The sequence below is a fragment of the Sander vitreus genome, chromosome 3 (genome assembly GCF_031162955.1).
Source record: "Sander vitreus isolate 19-12246 chromosome 3, sanVit1, whole genome shotgun sequence".
Taxonomy (NCBI): Eukaryota; Metazoa; Chordata; class Actinopteri; order Perciformes; family Percidae; genus Sander; species Sander vitreus.
In genome coordinates this window covers 22391195-22417406 of record NC_135857.1, presented here as the reverse complement: position 1 = coordinate 22417406, position 26212 = coordinate 22391195, and the positions used below count along the sequence as shown (strand labels likewise).

At 40.4% G+C, this 26212-nt stretch overlaps 1 protein-coding gene across 1 annotated transcript; it reads right to left on the bottom strand.

The window, feature by feature from the left end:
* Nucleotides 1–236: 236 nt before the first annotated feature.
* sacs (sacsin molecular chaperone) lies at nucleotides 237–25801 on the bottom strand. Its single transcript, XM_078246540.1, has 10 exons — nucleotides 25603–25801; nucleotides 25247–25355; nucleotides 24002–24152; nucleotides 21150–21240; nucleotides 20986–21071; nucleotides 20390–20501; nucleotides 20016–20162; nucleotides 17750–19235; nucleotides 16906–16997; nucleotides 237–13165 (listed from the first exon to the last, which is right to left on the bottom strand). Exons 2-10 carry the CDS (start codon nucleotides 25267–25269, stop codon nucleotides 1614–1616), a joined length of 13740 nt encoding a protein of 4579 aa, XP_078102666.1. The 5' UTR covers nucleotides 25270–25355; nucleotides 25603–25801; the 3' UTR covers nucleotides 237–1613.
* Nucleotides 25802–26212: the final 411 nt, after the last annotated feature.

Below are 26212 nucleotides of genomic sequence, written 5' to 3'. Positions count from 1 at the left end.
ATCACAAAATGAACATGTGGATCTCTAAAATAAACATTAGAGCTACTCCTTCCACCTGTGACATTTCCATGTCAATACCAACAATCAAGAGTACATTTTAACTGAATTCATATTCCTCCACTGAAAGGAACAAATTAATTGTTTTGCTCGCAAACTTGAGGCAACATATTAAATGAAATGTTTAAAGAATGCAATACAAAATATGACAATTACATTTTTTTTCTCCAAAACTCCCATCTTTTATAAACATATAAACAAACTTGACACAATAGAGTTAAGGGGAATTTATTAGGCCTTCCTATGGCACAGTGTACATCAATGAGGTATGATCAATGATCATATGATACACAAATTATAATTAGAAATTACATTTACAATATGTGGTCAGTGTGTGTATAATCCTTTGAATCAAAGGTAAAATAAAGCCAGTAATGCAGTAAAAACACATGAGCACCACAGTTTGGTGCTGCTCTAGGTTTCTTAAACCAGAAAAGTTAAAATTACCAAAAACGTATGAACATTGTTTCATGCCGGCAAAAGTTAACCTGTTAAGGGTTGTTCCCAAATAATAGCGTATATCTGGCTTTATTTTATCACACTGTCCTACAGAGTATTCTCAAACAGGTCATCGCTGTAAAAAGAAACCACTTTTGGGCAACTTCTAAGCAAATGCTGAGCTGCAGTCATACCTGCCATACCCAAAATTTAAAAATAAAACAAAAAAAAACAAAAAAATAAAACTTAAGTTATCAAAGCAGACTTACTGTAGGGCCCCAGAATACACATGGTTCATATGAACAGGTAATGTAAAACAGTCACCAAATGTTACTGTATAGAGCACAATATTAAACATAGCTATAACAAAACATATCCTCAATGAAAAAAAACCAATTGCATTTAAGGTAAAGAGTTTTCCATTCACAGTTGGATTCTCCCGAGTTGCTGGGGGTGACACAAGCGCTCTACCAGTGCAAGTGCGAGTACATGAGGAGTTAAAAAAAAAGTGCTTTGTTCATAAACAAGTGACTGGCTATGTTACAGAAAATGTACAACTTTTACAGAAATTATATGAAATTAACCATAAAAATACAAAAAAGAAAATTTACAAACATGATTGTAATTTTCTTGACTTGCTGAGATCTTGCAAATGGGACACATTGCATGACAGTATATGCCGTATTTGACATTTAGAGTGTATTTCTCCATTATAAGTGCATCCTTTAAGTACACTCAACTGGTTTTCTGTAGCAAGAAAATATATATTGATTTTTTTTTTATAAAAGATAAAGTAAAAAAACAGCATATTTTTTTATCTAACTCAGAGCAAAATTGTCATTTTGGGGACTTTGGTAAACAAAACATATTGCTTAGGCAGTTGTATGTACAGCATATGCAGATTTTTTTTCACGTTACAGCAAATGTGTATTGAGCCATACATTTATTTACTGTGCATGGGCCACGGAACCACCATAACAGAACCATAAGCTGCCAGCTGGATACTTCAATTTTATTCAAAGTGATACACATGATCTGTACTGCACACAGCCATGGGCGTCCTCTATTCCACAGGATATATGCATACTGTAGTTTTGTTGTCATCTTCAACATTAGTATTATATTTTCTGCTGCACAAAGGTTTCAAGCTTTATGATAATCCGTGCGGTACATTCCATCACTCTCATTGCCACCTCAGATGTGAATCTGTCGTTGGGAATCTGTGGAAACGGCAGTAGATCAGGATAGCGAGTTCTCAGGCTGTCCACACCATATCCTTCCAGGATCTGAACATCATTTGAGAGGCCTGTTAATTGGGAGTTGTACTCTTCCACTTTTTGAGCCAGAGCAGTTGGTTTCACATCTTTGTCCGACTTTCCTCTTACTGCATAGTCAGCAGCTATCAGTGCAAGCTTTGTGGCTAGGTAGCATTTAAAACAAACCCACTCATTGGCATTTTTATGGAGATCATTCCGAGCAGCAGAGTAGTTTGCTCTCGCTTGCCTCAGCCATCTGCGGGCTTCCACTGGGTTCCCAACTGTCTTAAATGTAGGGGGCACAAAGAAACGGTGAGAATGTGACGAACCTGCATAGCTTGTATAATGTTCCCTGAACTGTTGCCTTTCTGACTTGTGACTTGTTGCTTCTTGGTTCCACGATGAATAAAACCTTTGATATGAGAACTTCTCTGACTGGAAGCGAGATGATGATGTGGAGTAGGATCTCCTGGAAGCTCGGTCCGTATTTTGCTGATCAGTCAAAGTCTGTTTCTCCATCCTGTTAATCTCGTTCTGTAAGTGCTTGAAGACTTCAGTGGCAATGTCCAGATTCTCTGCATTTTTATCTGGATGCCACTTGAGATACAATCTGCGGATTATCTTCTTTCTCTCTGTCTCTGGAAGCTTCCAAGCTTGTTCAACTACTAAGGTCACTTCTTTCAGAATCTCAGGCAATGCATGAAGCTTGATCTTTTTTGGAGACTGTTTTTGAGGGGGGGGTCTGAGGTTTTCCTTACCAGGAAAAACAGGAGGGATCATTCGTGGACCAGAGGAACGACTGTTTGGGCTTGTAGGAGTTGATGGGGCACTGGTGTCTCGCGCATGGTTACTTTCATCTTGTCTTGAGAATTTGTACAAGTCAAGGGAACTGACTACTTTGTACTCACTGTAACCAATGTCAATCTGGAAGCATTTTCCAAGGAAATTTGTGTTTTCCTCCTCTTGTCTTTCTACTTCTTGAACAATGATGGCATATGTATATGTAGGCTGGTAGGATCCGTATATGTCTCCACCCTCAGAGTCTACAAGGTAACCTACATACTCTCCTGGATAAAATACATTCATGGGATCCATCAGGAGAGTGTGATGTATCTCAGCTGGTATGGGAGTTCCAGGGAGGGGTAGCTCAAGTTTCGAAGGCTCTGTTGAGTCATACTTAACCCCAAGGTTGTCCAACTTTTCTGTGATTCTGTAGATGTCATTACAGCCCAGCATAGCAATCAAATAGGATGTGTCAGAAATCAAATTGTCTGTAGCAGACTTCAATGTCATTGCCAATGCTAAGAGAAAATTAATGTCTTTGCTGTCTGAATGCTGGATGTAGAGATGAATCACAGCTGTCCCATATCTCTTGAGGAAGGCAAGTGTTTCGCTGCGACTGTGTTGGATAGGGCTACATCCTTTCACTCTTAATGTTGTCTGGAGTTTCTCAAAACAAGAAACTTTCAATCCTTCACAAAGTGCTTTGCAGAGACGTATGGCTTTTTCCTCATTCACAAGGTATGCATTGTCATTCTCATGTTTCATTATTCTAATCAGTCCTGTGATGAACTGCTCTGATGACAGCAACAGCTGAAGGCGACCTTGAAGTGAACAAAGAGCTCCAAACTGGCACATTCTTGGAGAATCCTCATCAAGTTGCTCCTCAAGAATGCCACTCAACAGTCTAGGCCTTAGTTTCTGTGGAAGTAACATGATCAGCTTTGTGTGAAAGGCATGATCTTTGCCCAGATAGCACTGGCTCATGTCCACAAGCATCTGAACTCCAACATTACCCTGAATTCTGCTCTTGTAGTGTGGGGCATCATCAAAGACCAAGCTACTGGATTTAGCTAATCTACCGTCATGACTAGGCATATAAAATATCAAATCTTTGAGACTCTCAAGATCTTTGCGAATTTCCACTGGATCATTATGGAGGGACTTGAACAATCCTGAAACAACCCTTTTCACAGTTCTCATTTCATTTGGGTCAAGCTGCTTGCCCTCTGAACTTCTGTAAATTCGCCACAGCACTTCAACATACTGTTTGGTTGACACAACATCTTCTGTACCAAGAAGTTTGAACAGTTGATGAAAGGTACCAAGTTCTAGAGGCAATTTGTAAAGGTAGGGCTTGAAGTCTGATTCATTGTCCAAATTAATGACAACCTCTTCAGGTTTCAGCAATTTCCAGCCATCTTCAACCATGACAAAAGCCACCCCACGGAGCTGGTAACGGAAATCTCTTTTATCTGCATTGAGAAACTCGTAGGTGGACTTTAAAACTTTGTTCCTTGTTTTAACCATTTCATCATCCAGATTAGATATGTTGCAGATGTTCTTGCAGTTGCTTATGACTTTCTCCAATGGTGGGTCCAAGTTGACACCTAACATGTTCAGCACTTGGTCAAGTTGTTCCTGTCCAGTGAGAGGGTTCCCCTCCTGGTCCTTTATGCTTGATGGTGTAGCTTTCTCAGGTAGAATTGGGCAAGATGTCCAAAGCAAGTGAATGATATCTGTTTGCTTAAATTTTGGATTTACTTGAGACCCGCTGAAGCGAATTAGAGGAAGTGTGCCACTCATCTCTTGGTACTGCGAATGAAGCTTGATGAGTTCTTCAGGGGCTCTCTCAGGACACAGGAATGGTATCATTGAGAGCTCTTTGAGAAAAGTACCCTGGAACAAGTCCGTCCTCTCTTTGAAAATGTGGTTCAAGAGAACATTGACAATGGTTTGCACTTTTTCTTTGGTCCAGCTCTCTGTTTGGGCTTTGATGCTGACCTCTTTTGTAAACTGTAGAACTTGCTGCAGTGACACTTCATGCTTGAGACCAATATTTCTCAGAAATGTTATCCATGAGGTGAGCAACAATGTCCCATTCTTGGGTTTTGACACCTGCTCAACTTTCTTAAAAAAGTCACTTGGTATGAATGATTTTGCAGGTAGCATTACTTCAAACACCTTTACTGTCTCATCGTAGAAAAACTTGGTTGGCCTGAGTCTGTTTGAGTAGTCATAGATGAACAACAGTCCCTCCAATTTGTCATAGAGCTGATCCTTCATCTTGCATGATTCTTCTATTGACAAAAGTCTCTCCTTTAAGTAGATAATGTGTACAACTTTGGCATCATACGAAAAACTCTCAAACTTTGGCAGGAGATGTTGAAGGTAGATTTCTAAGTCATCAATTGGCATGCAGCCAAGGAAGGTGTACAGTTCTTTCAGCTGTGGATTGTCAGCAAGGAAAGCAAAGGAGGCTGTGTGAGCCCATTTATCTATGTCTGCAGTGGGAATGCTTTTTGCAAGGACATAGTTTGTCTCATAGGTTGCAATGCTGATGTATCTCCCACTAACTGATTTAAAACATGGGAGGAGTTTTAGGCTCTGTGCATCCTGTTTTGTGAGGTTAGCTAGGTTGCAGTTGAAATACAACAGAAGAGCCTCAAAGTCCTTGTCAGTCAGGTTTGCAGTTTTGAATGCAGATGTCTGGATCATGTACTCTACAGCCTTCAGAACACTTGATGGATTTTCAATGTTGGCTGTGTGTTGTGCCAGAAAAGGCATGATGGGATTATCTTTGACACAGATTTTGTTCACTGCAAGCTGAATGCACCCTGCTTTCATTAGAGTGTGAAAGACTTTGTCATTTTGGCCATGTGGAAATATGGCTATGTTCATCAAACTCAGAGGTAAAAGCACATCATGCTCAGGGACAACTATTTTTTCTCTTGCCATGAACTTGATTCCAGGCAGCAAAGCCCAGTCTTTCAGAATGTCAAGCACTGTGTTGAAACAGGGTTTGATGTCCACCTGATCCTCCTTAACAGCAATATTCTCACCGATGAAGTTCCACACATTCTTCAGCCAAGATTCACTTCCAAAGGTGTCTCTCCACTTAACAGGGATCCTTGTTCGATACTCTCTTGGAAGAGCAGACCCAAGTAGGTCACCAAAGCAGCTAATGTCAAACATCTTTGCAGCTCCTGTCTTCAAAAGAATATTGCTGTACCTGATGTACAGTGTATTCATGAACATGTCTTTCCTTGATGAGATTAGTTCATGATGTGTTGTCAGGAACTTTGGTCTCTTTGAATCAAACACCTGAAGCATAGTGTCCATTGTTATCAACAGAGGCAAACCCTCAATTGTGACTTCATCTACTTCTATATCTTTGAAGCAGTAGTCAACTAGAAGCTTCAAGTTATGAACTAACTTGTAGTTTGACTGTTGGAGACGACAGGGGAGTTTTCCAACATGGCAAGATGTGTCTGGTGATGAGAAAGTGTGAAGAAAGTTGCGGACATCCTCTGGTGTCACATAACTGACTGTTATCCCTGCATCTTTCAAACACAAGTAGAGATTTGCTGTCTCTTCGCAGCTGTGAACCAGGTTGAAACCAATATCCAGAAGCAAGGTTTTTAGCCTATAGACATTTTCAGCCACAGACTTCCTTGAGGTGATGTTGTACTCTGTGTTTTTCAAGTGCTGAAGTTCATCTTGAAGCAGATTATCAAAAAATGCTCTGCCTTTGTTTGCAATGGATGTATTCACCCATGAAATGTAAATGACAGAATGCATGTCAGAGTTGTCCATGTGCGCTGCTCTGACTACAGGTAGCAGACGCTTCATGTCAGCATGAATACAGTTGTACACTGCTTTAATCAGGCAGTACCAATCTGGCTGTATATCAAGTCGGTTGACTGGGAAGAAGAACAGATATTTCCGCAATGTATCTTTAACAACATGAAGCGGTGTTCCTTGTAGTACAGTCATGGTGGGATCAGGACCTGGAAAGTATCTACGCTTAAGCTGAATCAGCAGTTCCACACAGGCAGGGGCTATCAGTGATGTCATCAAATTGTTATTCCAGTCACTCCTTACCCCTACTCCATTGTCATCTCTCCATAGGTTTCTTCTAGCAGAGTCTAGGGCAAAATGCCCATTGACATGAAAAGGTAAACCAGTCTCCAGTGAAAGGGGCAGAAAGCAGAAGGCTCTGTGGGTTTTTTTGTAGTTGTGGCTTACACATGCAGCTACCCCTCCACGTGGGAATAGAGTTATGTCTTCATTTTTGTGAGCTGAGATTACACTTTTTGAGACATTTTCAATGTTAGGGAAGCCAGAACGGTTGCAGATCATCCATGTGGTCAAATTCCCATCATTGTCCTCTATGTCCATTGTGTAGGTTATCTGTTGGACTGGGATAGCAGTGAGCTGCTTTTTTTTGGTCACACTATCAATGACAGAGGCATGAAACTGTTTGCGTTTTAGCCGATCACCATCTGTTATTTTGGCTGTCACAGAATAGAGGACTTTAAGTTCTCCAGATGCATTATCAATTTCACAGATTGATATTTTCTCCATGTGGTTGAGGAACATCAGAAGCTCTGCACCGTCAGTTTTTAGCTTATCCAGAAGGTTTTGCACCATTCTGTCTGATGCAGGGACAGAACTGATCTCTGATGTCTTTGCCATCTCCTTAGAGCGGATGGGGAATCTGAACATTGTGCTGCGTTCTAACTTAAATTGGACTCCCAAGTAAAGACTCAGAACATCTGAAAACTGAGATCTGAAGTCAGAGTCCAAGTCTCTAAACATTCTTCCAGGACTCACGGATGTCGCCCCAGGTGCATACTGTGCATGTGGATCAAAGATGCACAGAATGTCATTGTTTGAGATGAAGGACGGACAGTCGGTGATGTGATAGACAGAGTTGAATCCTATGCCGTATTGACCAGTTTTGCCTGGATTTGCCTCTTTTGTTCCTCTTCCGAGGTTCTGTATACCTCTGACATCATCCTCTGTGAAAGGCTGGTTGTTATATACACAGAGGGCAGGGCCTTGCATTGGGATCCATTTGTCATCAAATATTCTGTCTGTGGGGTGTATCCTTGGATCAAAAATAAAATAAATTTCAGTGGCTTTGGCATCATCTGCATTTTGAAGCAGCTCTTTTAGCATTTCTTTTTCTGATGGATAAGCATTGAGAATGCTTTTAATTCTGCTTGTGAGTTTTTCTTTCTGTCCAAACTCACTCCCAAGTGTAGTGAAGCAGACATTCGAGGCATACCTCTCCAAGGCTTTGTGACGTTTTGGGACTGCTCCTAATTTTACAGCGACCTCTCTTGGAATATCCCCGTGACAGTATTTCACAGAAGAGTCTCTGACTTTTATCCAAGGGCAGTCATTGTAGCACAGTGATTTTGACTGCTGCAATGTCAGATTGGAGTCAGGTAACAGAATCCCACCATAATTCGCTTGGCAGTGTTCTGGGTTCTTGTCTCGTATCAAGCTCCATATTCCCTCACTAATAATTCTGCGACTCAACTGGAAGTTCTCCTCGCTGAGTACCCTTCGCCCACATTCTTGCTTCACAGTTTCAAGAACTGTGGCGAAATCCTCGACTGTGAAGCTGGGCTGTACCCCAACATTTTCAAAGAGCTCACGACAGCTGTTTCTGTATTTGTTAGGGAGCTGATAAAGATGTGGAGCTGCATCAAAATTCAGGTGGAATGCAACTTTGGAGGGATTGACATATGTGTTCTCCACCAAGATGGAATTGAACTCTTTCAGTTCCTCAGTGATTTGTCCTTTTGCATTCTCATCCTGCAGCATTTCCTCATGAATAAATTTGTAACAGGCATTTGTTATGTTTTCCTGGTACAGTGTGACACCATCAAATGATTGAGAAAGTTTCTTGAGTTGACTGATGACCAGTTCAACTGAGGGCTTCCTTATCAGACCAAGACAGTCTTTTACAGCCAATGACATTGCACCACAACCTTTGAAAGATGGAGAATTCTCATTCAGGATTGGCTTCATCAGACACACGGTTTCCTGATGTTCAGTTGTGAAGAGTTCTCTAGCAGAGAACATTGTTGTTGGGGAAAAGTTGTTCCCATGCCATGGTAGTGAGAAGCCTGCAGGTCTTGTCAGGAATGGAAGGAACTTGGTGTCACGTAGCTTTTCTGAGAGCTCAGCTGCTCCTGGATCACTCATCTTCAGTTTCTCATCGATGAGAATGAGTAGTATACTACTACGAAAGCATGCAGCTGTGTGATCATTTTCATTAAGATCAATAACAGATTGAGCCCGTTCAATCAGGTCCTCCCATGAAAGATCATCTTTGACCATGCCTAACTGCACTAGCTTCACTAAACACACAGGGTTTAGGTAGTCTTTTGAAGTCCCTTCAGGAAATCTTCCATCATCAGTGTTGTAGAGTTTAGCAACTCTTCCTTCTGGGTGAATAAGTCTGGAAGGTAAAACCAGTTCCTTGGTAGGGCCAGAGCATGGGATGCAAGGAGTAACCCTAAGGATTGATGCAAAATGTTCAAGTTTCTCATTCAAGACATAATGCATCAGGGGATCTCGAAGCTCTTTGTCGATTTCCTGGATGTGCGGGAAAAAGACGTCTGAAAAGAACTGCTTCTCTGTCAGGGTGTTTTCCATCAACTTCCCTTTACATCCAGCATCATCAAATCCCTCCTTCACCCAGTCAGGCAGCTCAACAGCACAGAGGTTTTGTGAGCCACTCTTCTTGAGGTATTTCAAAAATATCTTGAAAGCAGCAGGACCAATGTCTGGCCTACAGAGTAAGGCATCATCAAGAAATCTGACATATTTGATTGACACCCAGGTTTTTCCGTCTGAGAAAACCTTTGCATGCTCACTGTCACCTCCTTTAGCTATTTCTTGGTAGACACCCTGGCTGACCAGTGTGAAGTCATCATGCACCTGACTTGGATCTGGCCATGCTGCATAATAGCTGTACTCGAGCAGTTCTCCACTTTCAGCCATTGAACGTAGCATTGTGAGTGCTGCTAAATAGGCCTGGACAATGACATGTCTCATGAACACAGAATTCCACTGTCCTTTGGTGTCAGTCTTCCAGATCTCTTTGCGGTTGGAAGTAACAGCAAAGCAGCCGTTAATGTGGACCGGTAGGCCTGTTTTGATTCTGAGAGGTAAGTAACAAAACACCTCTCCGATTGGTGTGATATTTGTCTTTACTGTCCATTTGCGATTCTCTTCTTCTGAGAGCAGAACAGCCACTCCCCCACAAGGCACTAGTCCAAGTCTTTTTCCAATATCACTGAGGGAAAACTTGAGTGCCTCAGTTACATCCATGCATGAGCACATGAGCCAGTTGGTGACTTCGACTGCCTTTGGGGGCATTTCATCTGTGAGTCTTCTTGTCTGAATACCTTTAGCAGCCATCTCAAAGTACTGGTTAGGATCCTCTTCTGAGCCTCTGAACAGTGGTGAATGGAGATCAACCATGCGTTTGAACACGTTATGAAACTCCTCCACCAAAACGCGTATGATGCAGCCAGACTTGGGAACATCAGCAGGTACTCTGTTGGTGCTTGCTACTTTTTTCATAACCTTTGCTGCAGATTTTAGGATACTCAGAGGTCCGTATGAGCATTTGGATGACCACACACTTTTGTTGATGGTGACGACATCTTGTGCTCCAGCTGGATTTGGTTCCTCATATTTCAGGTATTTTAAGACCATACTTCCAACATGCTGAGTAAACAAAATGAACCGATGGCCACATATGCTGAACTCATCAACTAAGGAATATATGTCTGTTGTGTTGTAGTACAAACTACTGATTTCACTTACTGAGGCTTCCTGCTCTGTTCTGAATGGGAGTCTGAACAGTGTACCATTGTACTTGTATGGGGAGTCCTGAGCTAGAGGAAGCTGGCAATTGAAGACATTAATGAAAGGTTTGAACTGGTTGGGGAATTTTCTCAGCCTTTTTTGTTGTTTGCTCCAGTTGATTTTGATTCCTGGATTAGACCTGTCTCTGATGTGTTTGCTGATGTGATTGATGTTTGGATCAAACATGATCATGAACTCTCTGCTCATAATGATGGGGATATCAGTGATGTGATAAACTGAGTTGAAGCCCAAGCCAAACTTGCCAACCTTGTCTGCTTCACATCTCTTCACTGAACCACCTAACCTTGTGATGTTTAGAAAGTCAGTGTCTGAGAATACAGAGCTGTTGAAAGACCACAAGGAGGGTCCGTGGCAAACAATCATGCCAGGATCAAGGAGATTCTCTCGAATGTCAGTGTTTTTTCTCATGTCAATGAGGAAACTGCACTCTGTTGCACTTGCATCATCAGCATTCTGGAGGAGCTCTTTAAAAATGTCTGCTACAGATGGATATTCCTCCAAGATGTTCTTTATTCTCACTGTTAGAGGTTCTCGTTGGCCTGATTGTTCAAAGCCAAGGTTCTCTGGGTTTATCAACCTTGTGCTCAAACATGGCACCTTCAGCCACTCTGCAGTTTTCATGGGGATGTCATCATGGACTAATATAATGGGCTCTGATGCATCTTCAAGTAAGTCATTCAAATCGTCAACCTTGATGTCACAGTAGGTGCATTCATGTATGGGCTTCATCCCTAATTTGCTTGGGTCCTTGTAAAAAAGAATCGGCACATGCATGTTCGTATCTACAGGTATCTGATTGTTGTACAGCCATCTCAGGATGTTGACTAAAAGTAGGATATCATGTTTGCTTTCGTCCTTGGTAATCTCTCTCTCACATCTTTGTCGGATGGTGCTGATGACTTCAAACACATGTCTTGACTCAACCTCTTCAACTGAACCACAAAACTTGAACAGCTTATGAAACTTTCTAATTGTCTTTGGCAGGGAGTACAGGTAAGGCTGCAAGTCTAGATCAGGGAGGGGCTTTAGGACCGTCTGGCCAGGTGATGAGAATGTCTTCCCCGTCCACACCCAATAAAAAGGCAGTGATTTCATTGCTTCTCTAGCATCCTCAAGATGAGCCTGCATGAAACCATATATCTCAAACAAGATCTGCTGGAATTGATACCAATCCTCTGTGGTGAATGCTTGAGATTTATGCCAGTCATTCACTGCTTTTAGGTGCTGTAATACTTGATCCACCTGTGGCTCTACATTTAGTTTCAGTGCCTTCTTCATACCTGCAGATGTGTGTTCAACTACTGCTACTGAAGAGCCCACAAGCACTGCATGGGATATGTCACACATCTCTGACAAAGAGCAGATATTGAGAGTATCTCCAACCCAAGCAAGGGATTTCGGGTAAGTTAGAGGTCGTTCTTTGCAGACAGGTACCCATTTCAGTTTTAGCAACGCTGTCTGAGCATCAGCTGATTTTACCAACTTGGTTTGTCTGTTAAGTATTTGCAGGAGGGTTTTCGCCTTTTTGATTATGAATTCCCACTCAGGCTCCTTGCAGCTTTGTAACTCCTCTATCTTCTTTGCCACTTTGAGTACATCTTTTTCACTGAGCTGTACTTCATTTCTTAGTCCCAGTTGTCTCAGTGAGTGAAGAATATCAGGGGAAGACGTGAATATACTTGTGGGAAACCTGGTTTTCTCTTCCATGTAGAACAGATTCTGTAGAATCTCCAGCTCAGGATCAAAAATATCTGAGGCTTTGACTGACTTTCCACAAGGCAACTGAATAAATTTAAGAGCAGAAAGCCATCCAATCACAGATGAGTTTTCATTTTTTAGAAACGCCAGATGTTTAAGTGCCCAAAGCATGACATGGGTTATCTCATCTGTTGTGTAGAAACCCCTCTCAATATCCTGAATAATAATCTTCAAACATTCTGTTGTTTTCACTTGTTCTACATTCAGCATCTTGATGAGGCGGATTGATTCCTCATCACAGCAACCCACAAGATTTATGGATAATTTCACATCTGGTGGATACTTGGCTCTGTGATGTAAAGCTCTGGCTCCTCTCAGAGATGTGAATGCCAAGGTACCTTCAGAGCAGGTCCCCACTTTCTCAAAGATCGAAAGCTCAAGCAGGGTATGCTTTTCCCTCTCTGTAATGTCAGACAGTCCTGCAAGAAAGTTTCTGAGCGCAATCTTCTGTTTGACTGAGAAAGAAGAGACTTGGCTGGATAATCGTTGTGTTGGCAATCTATCCATAATTTGCATAAGCATACCAGGAGAGGAAGGATGGATGTAATTCTTTAGCAGAGGGTGCTGCAAACACGAATCCAGTTTTTTTATCACTACTCCTCCAAGCTTTTGCATGATGTCAAGAAGGTTTTCAGAAAGCTGCACCTCTTCCTCATCCACAAGAATAATGGGGGATGGAGTGTTGAGACGTAGAAGCTTAACTATGTCCATGCTTTCCTCAAGTGGCATAAGTGGGATCAAAGGCATGTCTTCAAAGGTACTTAGGTCATCAGCAAAATATATATAGAGATGCTTCCAAATCATCTTCAGCCAGGAAACTGTAGGATGTTTCAACTCTCTGTTTCCAGGCTCCCATTGGACAATGAAGTCTCTAGCTGGCCAGGCTGTTGATAGGATCTCCTTGATGAGTCGAGCTGATCGTTCAGGGTTCAGCATTTGTAGCTGAGTGCAGGGTCTTCCTGTTTAAATAACAATGAAAAAATACAATTTGCCTCAGTTATTTTTGAAGAAGTAAATGCTAACTATCAAAGCTGTCAAAGTTAGGTTTGTTGTTATTGCACAATGCAGCAATCTGAGGATGATAAAATTAAAATTGAATTAAAATTGTCCTCACAATCCACTAAATCAATTTCTAGATAAATTAGAGAGCAACATGCCACAAGCAGATTAACCTTTTAATTCATTTTGTTAAAAAAAAACAACTAAATATGAATAATTAGTATAATCATACTCAAAATTCAAGACTTACAGCAATATTGCAGCACATATTGCTGATGTAAACACACTTGCAAAAACCATATTACACACACACACACACACACACACACACACACAGTTTGTTGAATTTATACTAAAATCCTGTCAATCTTGAACCCATTTTTATCATTTCAGTGTAGGTGAAACATTTCTCAAAGACTCACATACCTAGAACACTAGAACACTGCAAGTCATACAGTGCACTATGACCCACTACAGAAACCTGTGTAAATTAAGTCAGAATGATAATGAGTGTTTAGGACAGGATTTTTTAAGAAACTAAACATGTGAGTTTATTTTACTTCTCATATCTGTGAGAGTTTCTGACTGCAGTTATCATGGTGCTCATTTACAGTCATGCATTAGTTTTGGTTAATAGTAAAAAGGTTCAATACTTGACACACTTTTAAATACCTACCTGAGCACCCCCAAAGGTATTGTTGCACTGCAATTTGAGTGACACATTTTAAGAGTTATGGAATGAATTTTATTCTGTTTCTATCTTATGTATAGGGTTGGGTACCGAAACGCCGACGTAAACGGTAGTAACGAGACCGAATAAGAACGAAAATTTCGGTTCCTCATTTCGGTGCCTGACTTTTTTCTTTTTTTCAGAAGCATCGCTGCACGGGACGCTACGTTACCGTTAGCTAGTAGCTGGAGTAAACACAATGGTTAAAATGCTGACAGCTTACGTTAAGCAGTGTAAAGTGTGACTGTATTTCCCTGTAGAGGATTCCAACACCGGGACGTAACCATAGACAGTATATAGAATAGACCAACAGATCCCGTTGCTCTGGACGGAGACCAGTGAAGGATATTAGAAGCACTTTTCCAGTGAGTGCTGAGCGTTACTGCGCAGCCTCCAACTGAGAGAGACGACGTATATAGGCTCGTTCGAGATGAACTGCGCCTCGCCTGTAAAGTGGACGAGAGCAGGAGGGAGCAGCTAGGGGCGGTGACAAAAATCCGCTGTCAAGTCAGACAGTTTACAGCCAATTCCAGCAGCCTTCAGGCTGAACAGGAAGTGACAGAAACACTGTGGTCCGATTCTGATTTAATAAAATGTTATCAGATCAGACCCATGTATCAGCTCCTACACAGTCTCCAGTTGTTTTTTATTATGACAGAGTAGCTGTCAAAATGCTCTACATGTGATCTGCTGCTGATTTACACAGTAGATGATCCGTAATCTGAACAGATTTAGTCTCTCTGACTTCTAAACGTAACTATCAGCCACACGTGTTCTGTACAGAATAAGCCTTTAAATCAAACAAATAGCAGTAAAATCCCTCCAAATCAAAATCAATAAAAAGTTTATATAAAACGTCATCATGTTGAGTCGATTCTGAACCAATCAGCTGTGTAGATCAGATGAAAGGCCGGCGTTTCCCAGCATGCCCTGGGTTCGCCTGGGTCTTGCAGTCGGTGAAAAGCAACTGCACTGCCTGCGTCTCAAAATTGATCTCGTGAGGTTATCATTGCCCATGTGTGCACGACGTCAGAGCAAGTCGGGATCAAGTCGTACACAAATCTAACCTGCATGCATTGGGCGGCGATCGCCAGTGATTGATTCTGCGCAGACCTGGCTCATCTCAAAAGTGATGAGCCATAATGTGACGTGAGCAACCTGTCTGAAAGTTGAAAGTCTTCTGGTAGCTGTGCCAAGAGAAATCTCAATCATTCCCAATCTTGCAGAGACGGAGAGCGTAGGTATATGTAAGGAGATAACATGGGCACAGGCTATTTATTACTAACTAAAATGCTAGTTAAAATTAGTAATTAAACTTAAACAGCTAATGTAAGTCGAAACTGCCTGCGAGCTTCTCCTGTACTATACAGTAATTCCTCTACTATGCGATAGTAAGTGGCGTGGTTATGACACAATCATTAGCCTATTTTTACAAAATCGTCTGCTACAGAGCCATAACGTGAGATACAAGGTAATTGAGCCGTTTATACATTGTCGTGTTTCTTTAGAAATAAACAATGGACAAATAAAGTCTTTAAACACTTCAGATGTAAAGTTATTCGCTGTCAAAGTGACGTCAAAATGAATGGCAGTCAATGGAATGCTAACGGCGGGTGAGTGCTTGTTAGCATCAAAATGGCACCATAGGAGCTACGGGTTGTTGACAGACGCTTACCCCTTTGGACGTAACAGTCTGACTGCAGCAGCCGTTGTCGGAAAAACAACACACAGACGGTGCGTTCGCTTGAAACTCGCCAGCCTTGTGGTGCATTTGAAGTTATTGTAAAATACCCTTTTCCCATCTGGTGCTTGTTTTTGTCGTTTACCAGCAATTTACTGGTGAAATAAGTAATTGTTATAAGTTATTTTTATATCATTATTAATCAATCATTTAATTTTGTCGCCTTAGCAATAAACAAGCCGTTCTTTAATGTCGCCAACTGTCATTTTGTGTTCCTTTTTTATATTTTATATTATATACATTATAAATATATTATATATATTTCAGTTTAGGCACCGGTTCAGGCACCGTTTAGGCACTGGCACCGTTTTAAAAGTATTTTATATTTTTTTTATATTTAGCATATCGGAAAAAAACCAAACGATACCCAACCCTACTTATGTATATTTAAAAAAAATTTGAGGTCATAGTCAGTAAAACACAGGTGTTACTAATAACATTAATTATGTCTTTCAGCATCAGCATTTCATGCTGAATTGTTTCAGCCTGCCTCAACCTAATGCACAGTTTAGAAGTTGTTGCGGAGAATAAGAGAGTGAGACATGGGTGGAAAGGGGGAGGTTAAGGGGATGTCAGGGGATTTGAGTAACTCTAAAGTGGTACTCAAACATCATTAAAGGGTGGGGCCAGAGTGGGCAGCAAATGAAAGATTTCTGTAGACACCGTAAAAACCTGTAGCAATACTACACTTCTTAAAAAAAATTATAAAATAAAAATGAATAGGAGTCCACATTGCTCTAGTTAAATGTTGGATTAGAATATTCTCTGTGCCTTTCATGTTGGGTTTAAAGTACAAATTTGTTACTCATCATAGTTCTGGTCTGTGTGCTCACTGCCATACTCTTTAGTATTATAGATTATAATAAGAAGGCAGTGATCTGATCTCGTGGGTTGAGTGGAATGTGTAGCACAAAAAAACAATTCTTCCATGAATCAGCATGCTCACTCTCTTTTTCCCTTTCTGTCCCAGCATTATTACAACATGGCCGAACTCACATAACACAAAAAGTCATCACAGGGATATTTTATACTACCATAACTATAAATCATACTTCGCACAAGGCTTTAAGCTTCCCCTAAAAATCTTTGAATTTATTCAGCTTTACTGTTAGATCCTGTTGTTAAGATTACAAATAAATTGGTCAAATATTTTACAGTATAAAGGTCACTGGTCACTGTTTGGGACCAAGGTTATTTATACATACAGTAAATTAAATATGTTACATTACCTCTGCTTTTGGCTGCTTTCTTCAAACTGTCCATTACTGAAGGTCTAATGCTCTCCAATATGAACCGACCCTCAAGTCCTGGATACAGAGACCTTAGAACAAAGCAAAAGGAAGAAAAGGTGAGACATTTTTACGAACCCAATTCTACGTGTACATGTGTTTTAAAACTTTTAATATTGAAAACTTTCCATATACAATCATTGATGCTGTCATTGATCTAGTCACTGAAGACCAAATAAACCAATAGGATAAAATAACAATGAAAATATAGCTGAGCAGCAATAATACATCTGGATGAAGTTTGTTAAAAAGACAAACACATTCCTCTGATTACTGAAAATAAGATGCACTGAGGTCCAAATTTACTGTATTTGCATGAAAGGACAGTGAAATTTACACTGCCATTCAATTTGTGTTTTCAATTTGAATGCAATTGTCTGCTTTTAAAAGGCAGAAGCAAAGCCACTAGTTTAATCACAACCTCTTAAATAATCTAGCCCAAATTTGCATTTGCCTTTCAGATGTAGATATGTTTTAACTTTAAAACTGATCTTTGAAAATTGCAGTAACCTTACTAAAGCCATGCACAATGATCCACACTTATATCTACTCTTGTATATGTATATACATGTACTAATAACACATTGTCTGTGACTTAAGATGGCAAACTGTCCAGTTGATTTCAGGTCAAAACAAATACTATTTTGTATTGATTCCACCTATTGAAATCGTTTTTTTAAGTCAAAAGTAAATGTACATTAAGGAGAGACTAAAGAATTAGGTAATTTAGACAAGAATTGCAAAAACTTGATAGTGAAAATACACTATTTCACTCTATCTCTACCTGGGGTATTCTTCAGATGCAATGTAAATGGAATCCTTTTCACTGACAGAAGATGAAAACGTTGTAAATGTCTCATCTTGCAGCGGCAGGAGCTCCAGTCCTATAAGGTCACTGTAATTGCCGTCACTAAGCACAAACTCCAACAGCAACAGCTTCTCCCGTGAGGGACCTTTGTGTTTGTACTTCCTGATCACCTGCCGCAACAAAGATGGAGTCACTTTCTTTACTTCAGTGGACTCAGTCACGTAGGCAGCCACAACAAAGTCCACTGCAGCAGGCACCTTTGCCACCTGTGTTCCTGAGCTTTGGAGGTAGTTGATCACAGTTTTTGAAATGTCCTCATCTGTGTCCAGCTCTGAGAACACAGCCTGGTCCACCCGGATCCAGCTTTCACTGAGTGAATAGATGACCTGATGCTGTAGCAAGTCATGAAACAGAGGCTGGAGGATGGCTTTCCAGCGGGACTTGACCTGCTTAGGATCTGGCCAGGCCCCATAGGTCCCTGTAGGGGACAATGGAAAGTCTTGGTCCTTTTTTGTCTGCACCCTTTTAATAAGCTCAGTGATGAGCGTGAAGTAAGCCCTCGGGATGACAGTGATTATAAGCAGCTCATTCCACAAAGCCGCTGGATCCCTCCACTGGTCCACTTCCCGCCACTTGATACTCCTACGGTTGTCTGTGAGACCGAAGAAGCCACTGACATGAACTGGAAGCCCTGTCTCACTCTCCTCCCCGGGGGGGAGAGGAAGGAAGCAAAAAGCTCGTCCTGAGAAGCCAGACGTGGCACCTTTTTCTTCTTTACTGATCAGAGTAAGAGGCAGAGCAATGCCAATGGTAGGCATGAACTTCAAATCATCTGCCAACGAGTCCAACTCAGCACACATTCCTCTGCCCCCAACTCCATTACAAACCAACCACGTCATCCTCTGAGTCTCTTTAGCCATTTCATCCTGAGTCTCTATGTTGACCTGGTAAGTGACGCACGTGATGGTAGAACTGGGAACACCGTTGCTGTAGCTGTCAATAGCCTGACCCAGTGTCTTTAGTGCGTTCGGTCTTTCTAACTTATCATCAGTATTCTCTGTTGCTGTAGCCTGAAACAACATACGCTCTGTACCATCAGACTCACGCACATGCAAGGAGATCTTCTGAACACTCTTGAGGAAGAGGAGCACTGTATCTGCATCTGCTTTGAAAGACTCAAAGAGCTCCAAAACCTTTTCTTTGTTGTAAATGTTGCCACTGAGCTGGGAGGGTTTCAGGCGGAGCGGGAAGCGGAACAATGTTCCAGGAAAGCTGCCATCCTTAATGGTTTTCTCAGAGCTCCCAAACATCCCAATGTAGGGAGCAAACTGGTCATTCAGTTCTGTGATCTCCTTAATGTCTGTCTTCAAGTTCCAACACTGCCCAGACTCATGCACACCAAACAGGGTCTGATGAGGGTCCAGCATGGCAATCTGGTCTCCACTGAATATACTGGGAGCATCTAAAAAGTAAGAAGAAAAAACACAAAAAATATAAATTCAAAATTAAATATGTTGTTAATTCTATAGTGTAATAAATATAACTTCAATTTAGAGCTGTGATGATTATCAGTGTCATTTTTTTGGACAAAACAAGACATTTGAAGATGACACCTTAGACTCTTGGAAATTGTGATGGGCAGTTTTTTAATACTTTCTCACATTTTATAGACCAAACAATTAATTGAGAAAATAATCATTAGCTGCCTTTTAGCAATTTCCTCTGCTGTACAACTCAAATTAGCCATTTACACTGTGATCAGAAAGAGCGCGTTTGCAGGTCGCAAAATGCGAAGCTTACTGCACTGCCCTTTTTGTTGAAGACATCCCAATCAGACCAGTTGCATCTTTCTGTTATTCTTGCTAGGCAACCATTGAATCACCCGTCGTCAACCAACCGTTATTTTGCTATTAAGTTGAATGACGTTGGGCGTTTTTTCCGCTTGGAGTTTTTTTATCTCGCCTTTAGGGCTCTACTGCAAAAAATCGCGAGGGGCTCAAAACGCTTCACTTTAATTTAAAACTAAACAAAAAGCCACCATAGGCTGCTAAAACGTGCTCTGTCTGATCTGGGCCTTACAATGCATCTTAATAGTAATTTTGCCAAACCGCCATAGCAAAAAATGTATAGGCATTAGGTAAACATTAAAAGAGTTATACAGAAGACATTTTGGCAGGAAAATTCTTGTACTGCAAGCATTTGATAACAGAAATTATATTTAGCATTTTGGGACAGTCCACACCTGTAATATGGTACACAGAATTGAAGCCAATCCCAAATCGTCCAACTTTCAAAGGATCCTCTCTCTTCCTGCTCCTCGCAATTTCCTGAATTCCATTCCAATCTTCCACAGTGAAAACAGCATCATTGTAGACATATAATGCCGTACCTGCAATACAATGAGTTAAAACCAGGTCAGCATAAACATGTTTAGACAACCTAAAAATCAATATACAGTAAAGGTACAGTGTAAAAATTTATTTTTTTAATTATCTGTAACAAATGTATTTGTCTTTCCCTCCGAGTAGAGGATCAGCTACAGCGCACCTACTTAATGATACTTGAGCAGGAGAGATTCTTGCCAACACAAGGGCTGTGTTAACTGTCACTACTAACCTTGATGCTGAGCCATGTCAGGTGACCACAGCGACTCCACTCCATACTCCGTCTCATCGTACATAAACTTGACTTCTGTGGCTCCAGCATCCTCTGCATTTTGAATCAACTCCTATAAAATACACACAAACAAATACATATTCATGAATGCAGGGCCTTTATTGTGGTTTTAAGAAATGTAATGTGCATGATGACATCAGCTTATTTGGTGGATGCTTTTATCCAGCCTTACAGTAAAATGAGCACATTATTAGAGTGGCTGTCCCCAGCGAGACCTCATTCCTTTACCCTGGCAATGTTGCAACTATGTATGGTAATATGGCTGATGCCAGCAGATAAAGCCAAAATAAAACTGTGCCCTTTGTTTTTGTGCAAGCTTGACATATTTTCTCTCTACATATCCCATGACATCAATGTTATTGACTATAGCATTTGCCTGGGAGAAATCTCGACCACAGCCTGTTAACACAGCAACTAAAAACTATATTGTTTTTTCCTGTTTAGGGAATTACATAAGGCCAACATCCATAAGAATGATGCTAAATGTATTTAATGTCTGTGAAAAATGTGAAATAATAATGTAGCATGACACTTACTTTCAGAATCTGTCCACCTTCAGGGTACCTCCTCAGAATATCTTTCAGAAACTCGACTAGCGGTGGTGTAGTCTGTCCAAACCTCCCTGTAAAAGCCAAGCTGAGTAAGCCTCACTGTTGTAAGATTTGGTTGTTTTGCAGAGATGTGGTGGTTTTAATACTACCTCCCCCTTTAAGGCCTCTTCCCTCCAGTGTGACAGATACTTCTGGGCTTCCAGCAGGCACCAAGGTCCCGATCTGCACTCTGTCATCCAGCTAGAAAGGTATGATGCGGAGACAACACGTAATTTAACATACAACAAAAATGTGTTGAATTGAGGAAAACAAAATAATTTGAATGGTCAGGTCTGTTATATGGAGAAAATGTAACAACAAATTTGGCATTAACTCAACAAAAATTACAATGTCAGTGAATCAAAGTAAATGCTTTAGCAGAATGTAACTAACTGCCATGTACTGTGTCAAACTACCTCTGTCAATGCACTCACGAAACAGTTAGAAAGCCAACTGGAACTGACTGTCATTTTACTATTAACAGACTGATAGTTGTCCTCCCATCAGAATGAATGTATCATCAGTCTCACACCGAAGCACTAGTTCAATGTTTTGGGCTGCATTATTGCACACATTAGTGTGATAGACAATTTTTTCTGATGCATCTTTCCGAATCAATGCAGTAGGGCGCCAGAATACTGCCAGGCCCCAATACTGCTGCTCCTCCCGTTTGAAGCTTTTCAAGGTGACACTGTGACCCACTGCACTCAGCAGTCTTTGCACATCAACATGCTGTCTGGCAAACTGAGCTCTGGATAAGCAAATCTCTCAGTCATCATCCTCATCATGATCACTGCACTGTGCAATAGTCATTTGTACGATTCTGGATGAAGGATTTTAAGTCTTTAATGACATATTAATATTTAATATGGGAAACAAGAGCTTATATGCTAAAGTAGATAAGCTGTATTCTTGTCTCAATATGTCAGACGTGTGAGAAAGAAAGTGATATTGGTGGAAACATACCCACACAAAACATACTCAGACTTAGAATCAGCAATAAAATTGAATATTTTAAATTATCTTATGTCTTGTGCATCCAACATTCATCTAGATAGAGAACAGCAGAGTGCTTTGGTTGTACATTCCTCTCTCTCGAACAAAGATGTATATACAGTACTAGTGTAATGTATGGTAATGTTTTACCTCATTTGGCTACTGGACTGAATGTTTTATTTCATTTCAGAGCACCCACAGACAGGCATTTACATTGAAGAATGATTTTGAGCGTCCCAGAGAACAAGCTAAACTTGCCTTTCAGTTTCTCCTAAAAGGCATACTAACCCTCTGCTAAGTACAGTGTCTGGCACAGTGCCTCCTCCATCAGACTGCTGCACAATTTAATTGCATCAGGCGGAACAGGCAACTTGAAATCTAAACTTATATCTGGAGGGACTAATGGAAATCTTTTTCCATATATTTTCATTCTAGGAAACAGTCCACAGTATATAATACTCAGTCTTAAATATTCCTCTTGTTTAATTAAACTATCTGAATTGTAGGGCCTGACCTTGTGGTGTATGTGGTATTGGTGTATAGGTGTGGCTAGCTTGCAGCTAATTTCTGCGTATGAGATCAGTGGGGGCTGCAGAGCACTGACCACCACCTGGTGCTTTCCATCAGCTGAACCCCAAGACAGGGGATCAACTCCAGTTATGTTAGGCCATACACTAACAGACACAACCAAACTACCACACAAAAGCCACACAGTACATTTGTCTGCCACAATTAATCAAATTAACACTACTGACACATCTGTTTGATCCAAAAAAATATACTTTTATAGTAAGCAATTTATGACCTTAATTTATGAAAAACTGTATAAAATGTATTTACATATGATTTTATAATGTATCTATGAAAATAGAATAAATCATTTTTAAATGTTGATAATTACTCTGGAGATGTATATTAGCTTGTGAATTATTTTGTTTCTTATGCTAAGAAAGCAGTAAGCAAACTATTGCATTTTGTTCAATACACTGACAATGAGGTGCCTAGTCATGTTGTCCACAGTATGAGTCAGATCATTTGACTGCAGTCATCCGAGGTGATACTTTGTTCAGGACCACTGCATTACTCTGTAGGAATCCAACAGCCCACAGTAAACATAAGATAGATAAATAGATATGACCATCACCACGCACAAACTAGTCATAAGATCAATGATAAAACAAAAAGGATCCAATAATTTGTTCACAGCAACATCAAATAAAACATGTGAGGGAAACTTGGTTCACAGCATCTCAACAATGAAGGCACTGTTAATGGTTTGGTCAGTATCACGTAATTTTGTCCTGCAGTTATGGCACTGTTGTCATTACAACAGATCTGTTTTCTGCTGCTGGCAATTATCTACCATCAGAGAAACAACCTCAGTTAATCTTTTTCTCTTTGTGTAATGTAATGTTAGTGGTAAAATGTTACAAAACCAAAGAACAGCAAGCAAACCAAATCACCAAGACAAATACATATAATGTGGCATTTACAATACACAAACTGAACATGGGCAAAATTATGAACTTGTGTGTGAGTCCTACTCTAATTTCTTGCAGCAAAGAATGACAACAATGTAAAGAAATTACCCAACACTGACTGGAATAGGATCCTGACTTAACTACATACTTAATTATGGCCAATTTCAAAACCTAGATTTTTGTGTTTTGTCTTTGGTTTGTACAAAAAAGGCAATGTTACTTTCCAATGTTTTTATTTGATCTACTGTCATGCACTATTTTTGTGACTGAAAATAGTTTAGCAAAGCCTTCCAGTACGTAACAAAACAATGAACATGCAACCCAAAAATGAAAAACATTAGCCTCACACACACAGTGTATAAACACAATGAACAGACATCTTTCCTAATTATCAACTAATAACCATTTTGAAAATTACCAATTGCACATTATGGTATGTTTTACTATATTTCCTCTGCTGTTATATGAAAAAAAAAAAGACATACCACTCTCCCATTGTGAGTCAGCCGTTGCTCTTTGACAGGCAGGTTTGTCTCCTCGTAGAGCAACTGTTTAACATCTTCAACAGATGTGAAGGGAGAGACCTCGTAGGATCTCAGGCCAATGTACTCATGACGAACTGTCACCCGTGGCAACCTAAAAATTAGATACACAAATTTTGTTTGAAGTTTGGATACATTTGTGATACAATTGCATGGGTTGTGGGTAGAGCTTCGGAATTAGTAACTGTCTGCTAGTAGGTAAAATCTTTATGAGAAACATTCTCATTATAAGCTGTCTGAAGACTTGTTTTGAATTTTGTCTTCATTTGATAGAGACACAGACAGAAAACAGGGAGAAGTATGAAATGCAAGAGGGGATGTTGCAGTTATCTGGTTTAATGACAAGGCTACTATCACATCAAATCAATATCAAAATTGATATAGAACAGTTGAATGAAACCCTTGGTTTTTTTCATTGTTTGGAGCACTCTGTTACGCATGCATTGACAAGACTGCATAGTCACTGTACTTTAGTATAGAAAGGGAAGTCAAAGATCACATTTTAACTCAACTCGAGAGGACACAAGAGTCTTGCTTACAGTCATTATTGATCAAGGTTTAGGTTAGAAAGAAACATGAGAATAGAACCCCTCACCAGGTCCATTGTTAATGGTCCATTAGTGCCATTTGGACATCTGCTCTAGATTTTGATTTTGAGAACATTACCTTGTATACCTTCCCATACAGCCTGCAGCCTTACTGCACTGAAGTGCTGCAGGGTGAAGTAAAACCTTTAAAAATGTTGATTGATCCCCTACTCAAGAGTTGTGCTGTTTCCCATCAGTAGGCCTTCTAAAATGGTCCATGCTGCTTTTTAAGGGGTGTAACATGGGTATTTTACTTAGGCCTATGTAAGGCAAACGTTAGCCTGTCAACTCCTAATCAGCAATAAAGCAAAATATTCTTACTTATTCAGCAGCAGGACACTAAGTTAGACATGCAACCAAGTCCACAGTGGTGCATTCACTGGAGCTGGAGTGGGTGTGGCAGCCAGCACAGGATGTTTGAAAAGCAGCCCATACTAAACAATACTGTATATATGTACTGTAATACACTTTAGTGACTTATGATATGAAAATAGATTTGTCAGTTCGAACAACCTGAATAGTGTGGAGGGCCTATCAGTTGCTAATATTCATCATGCTAGTAATGTTTCCAGGAATATTTTACAGTATATGTTAAACTCACCACGGGTCTGGACAATTGGCCATCTCGTTGCTGTTATGTGTCCCAGCACATAAACATTCATTGGACTATCTTCTGCACTGAGCGGAGGAATACTCCACCCGGAAAACGGCTGTCGCAAAAGAAGAATACCGTTATTTTCCTCAAAACACTTGCCTGTTCTGTATAACTGTGTGATAAATATATACCAACCCTCGTTTGGTGATGTATACGATACATGAAGACACATGCATTCAATATGTTAATGTGACTGTGGTTAAGAGGCTTTCTTTTAACCGTGTATCGCCGGTGCCGGGTGATTTTTTTTTTTTAGCCTCTTTAGGGAGCGTTATCCGGTTATGCCAACAAAACCCACTCACTTGAATCTGTCCAGTGCGCGCCGTTCACAGTCCTCTCAAAAAGCTGATACATGTCACCACAGTCTGTGTTCCTGGAAACAATAACGACAACAATAGCAGGTGGGATGGTTATTTCCCCACCAACAACATATTGACTCCTTCAAAGGCGATGTTCTAATAATAATGAATTACACTGCGTGCGAGAGCAAAAAACTGTAGAAGCGAGATGTTTCACTCCCGGTTACTTCCGTGTCGTCTTAAATCCAGTCAGGCACACTCAGCCTGGTCTCAACTACCTCTTGTCTTTTCGCTGGTAGTCCCCAAAGGTGTATTATGGAAACTACTCAATATATTTTTTCTTTGAGAGGTTTATTTCGTATTGTATATGCATCTGCTACATCTGTAACTAAAACAAACAAAACATTTTGTTTTACGCATGCGTAGAAGCTTATTTATCTTCACAACGATTCATGTAAGTTGTAACTGTTGCATAATCCTACTAACTATGTTTTAATACAGTATACACTAGTGTACACATGGTACGTTTTTTATCTTTAATTCAGTTAAAGTCACACGTCTGCAGCATAGACTGTATTTAAAAGGTCTGCAGAGAATCGAAGAGCTTTCACTC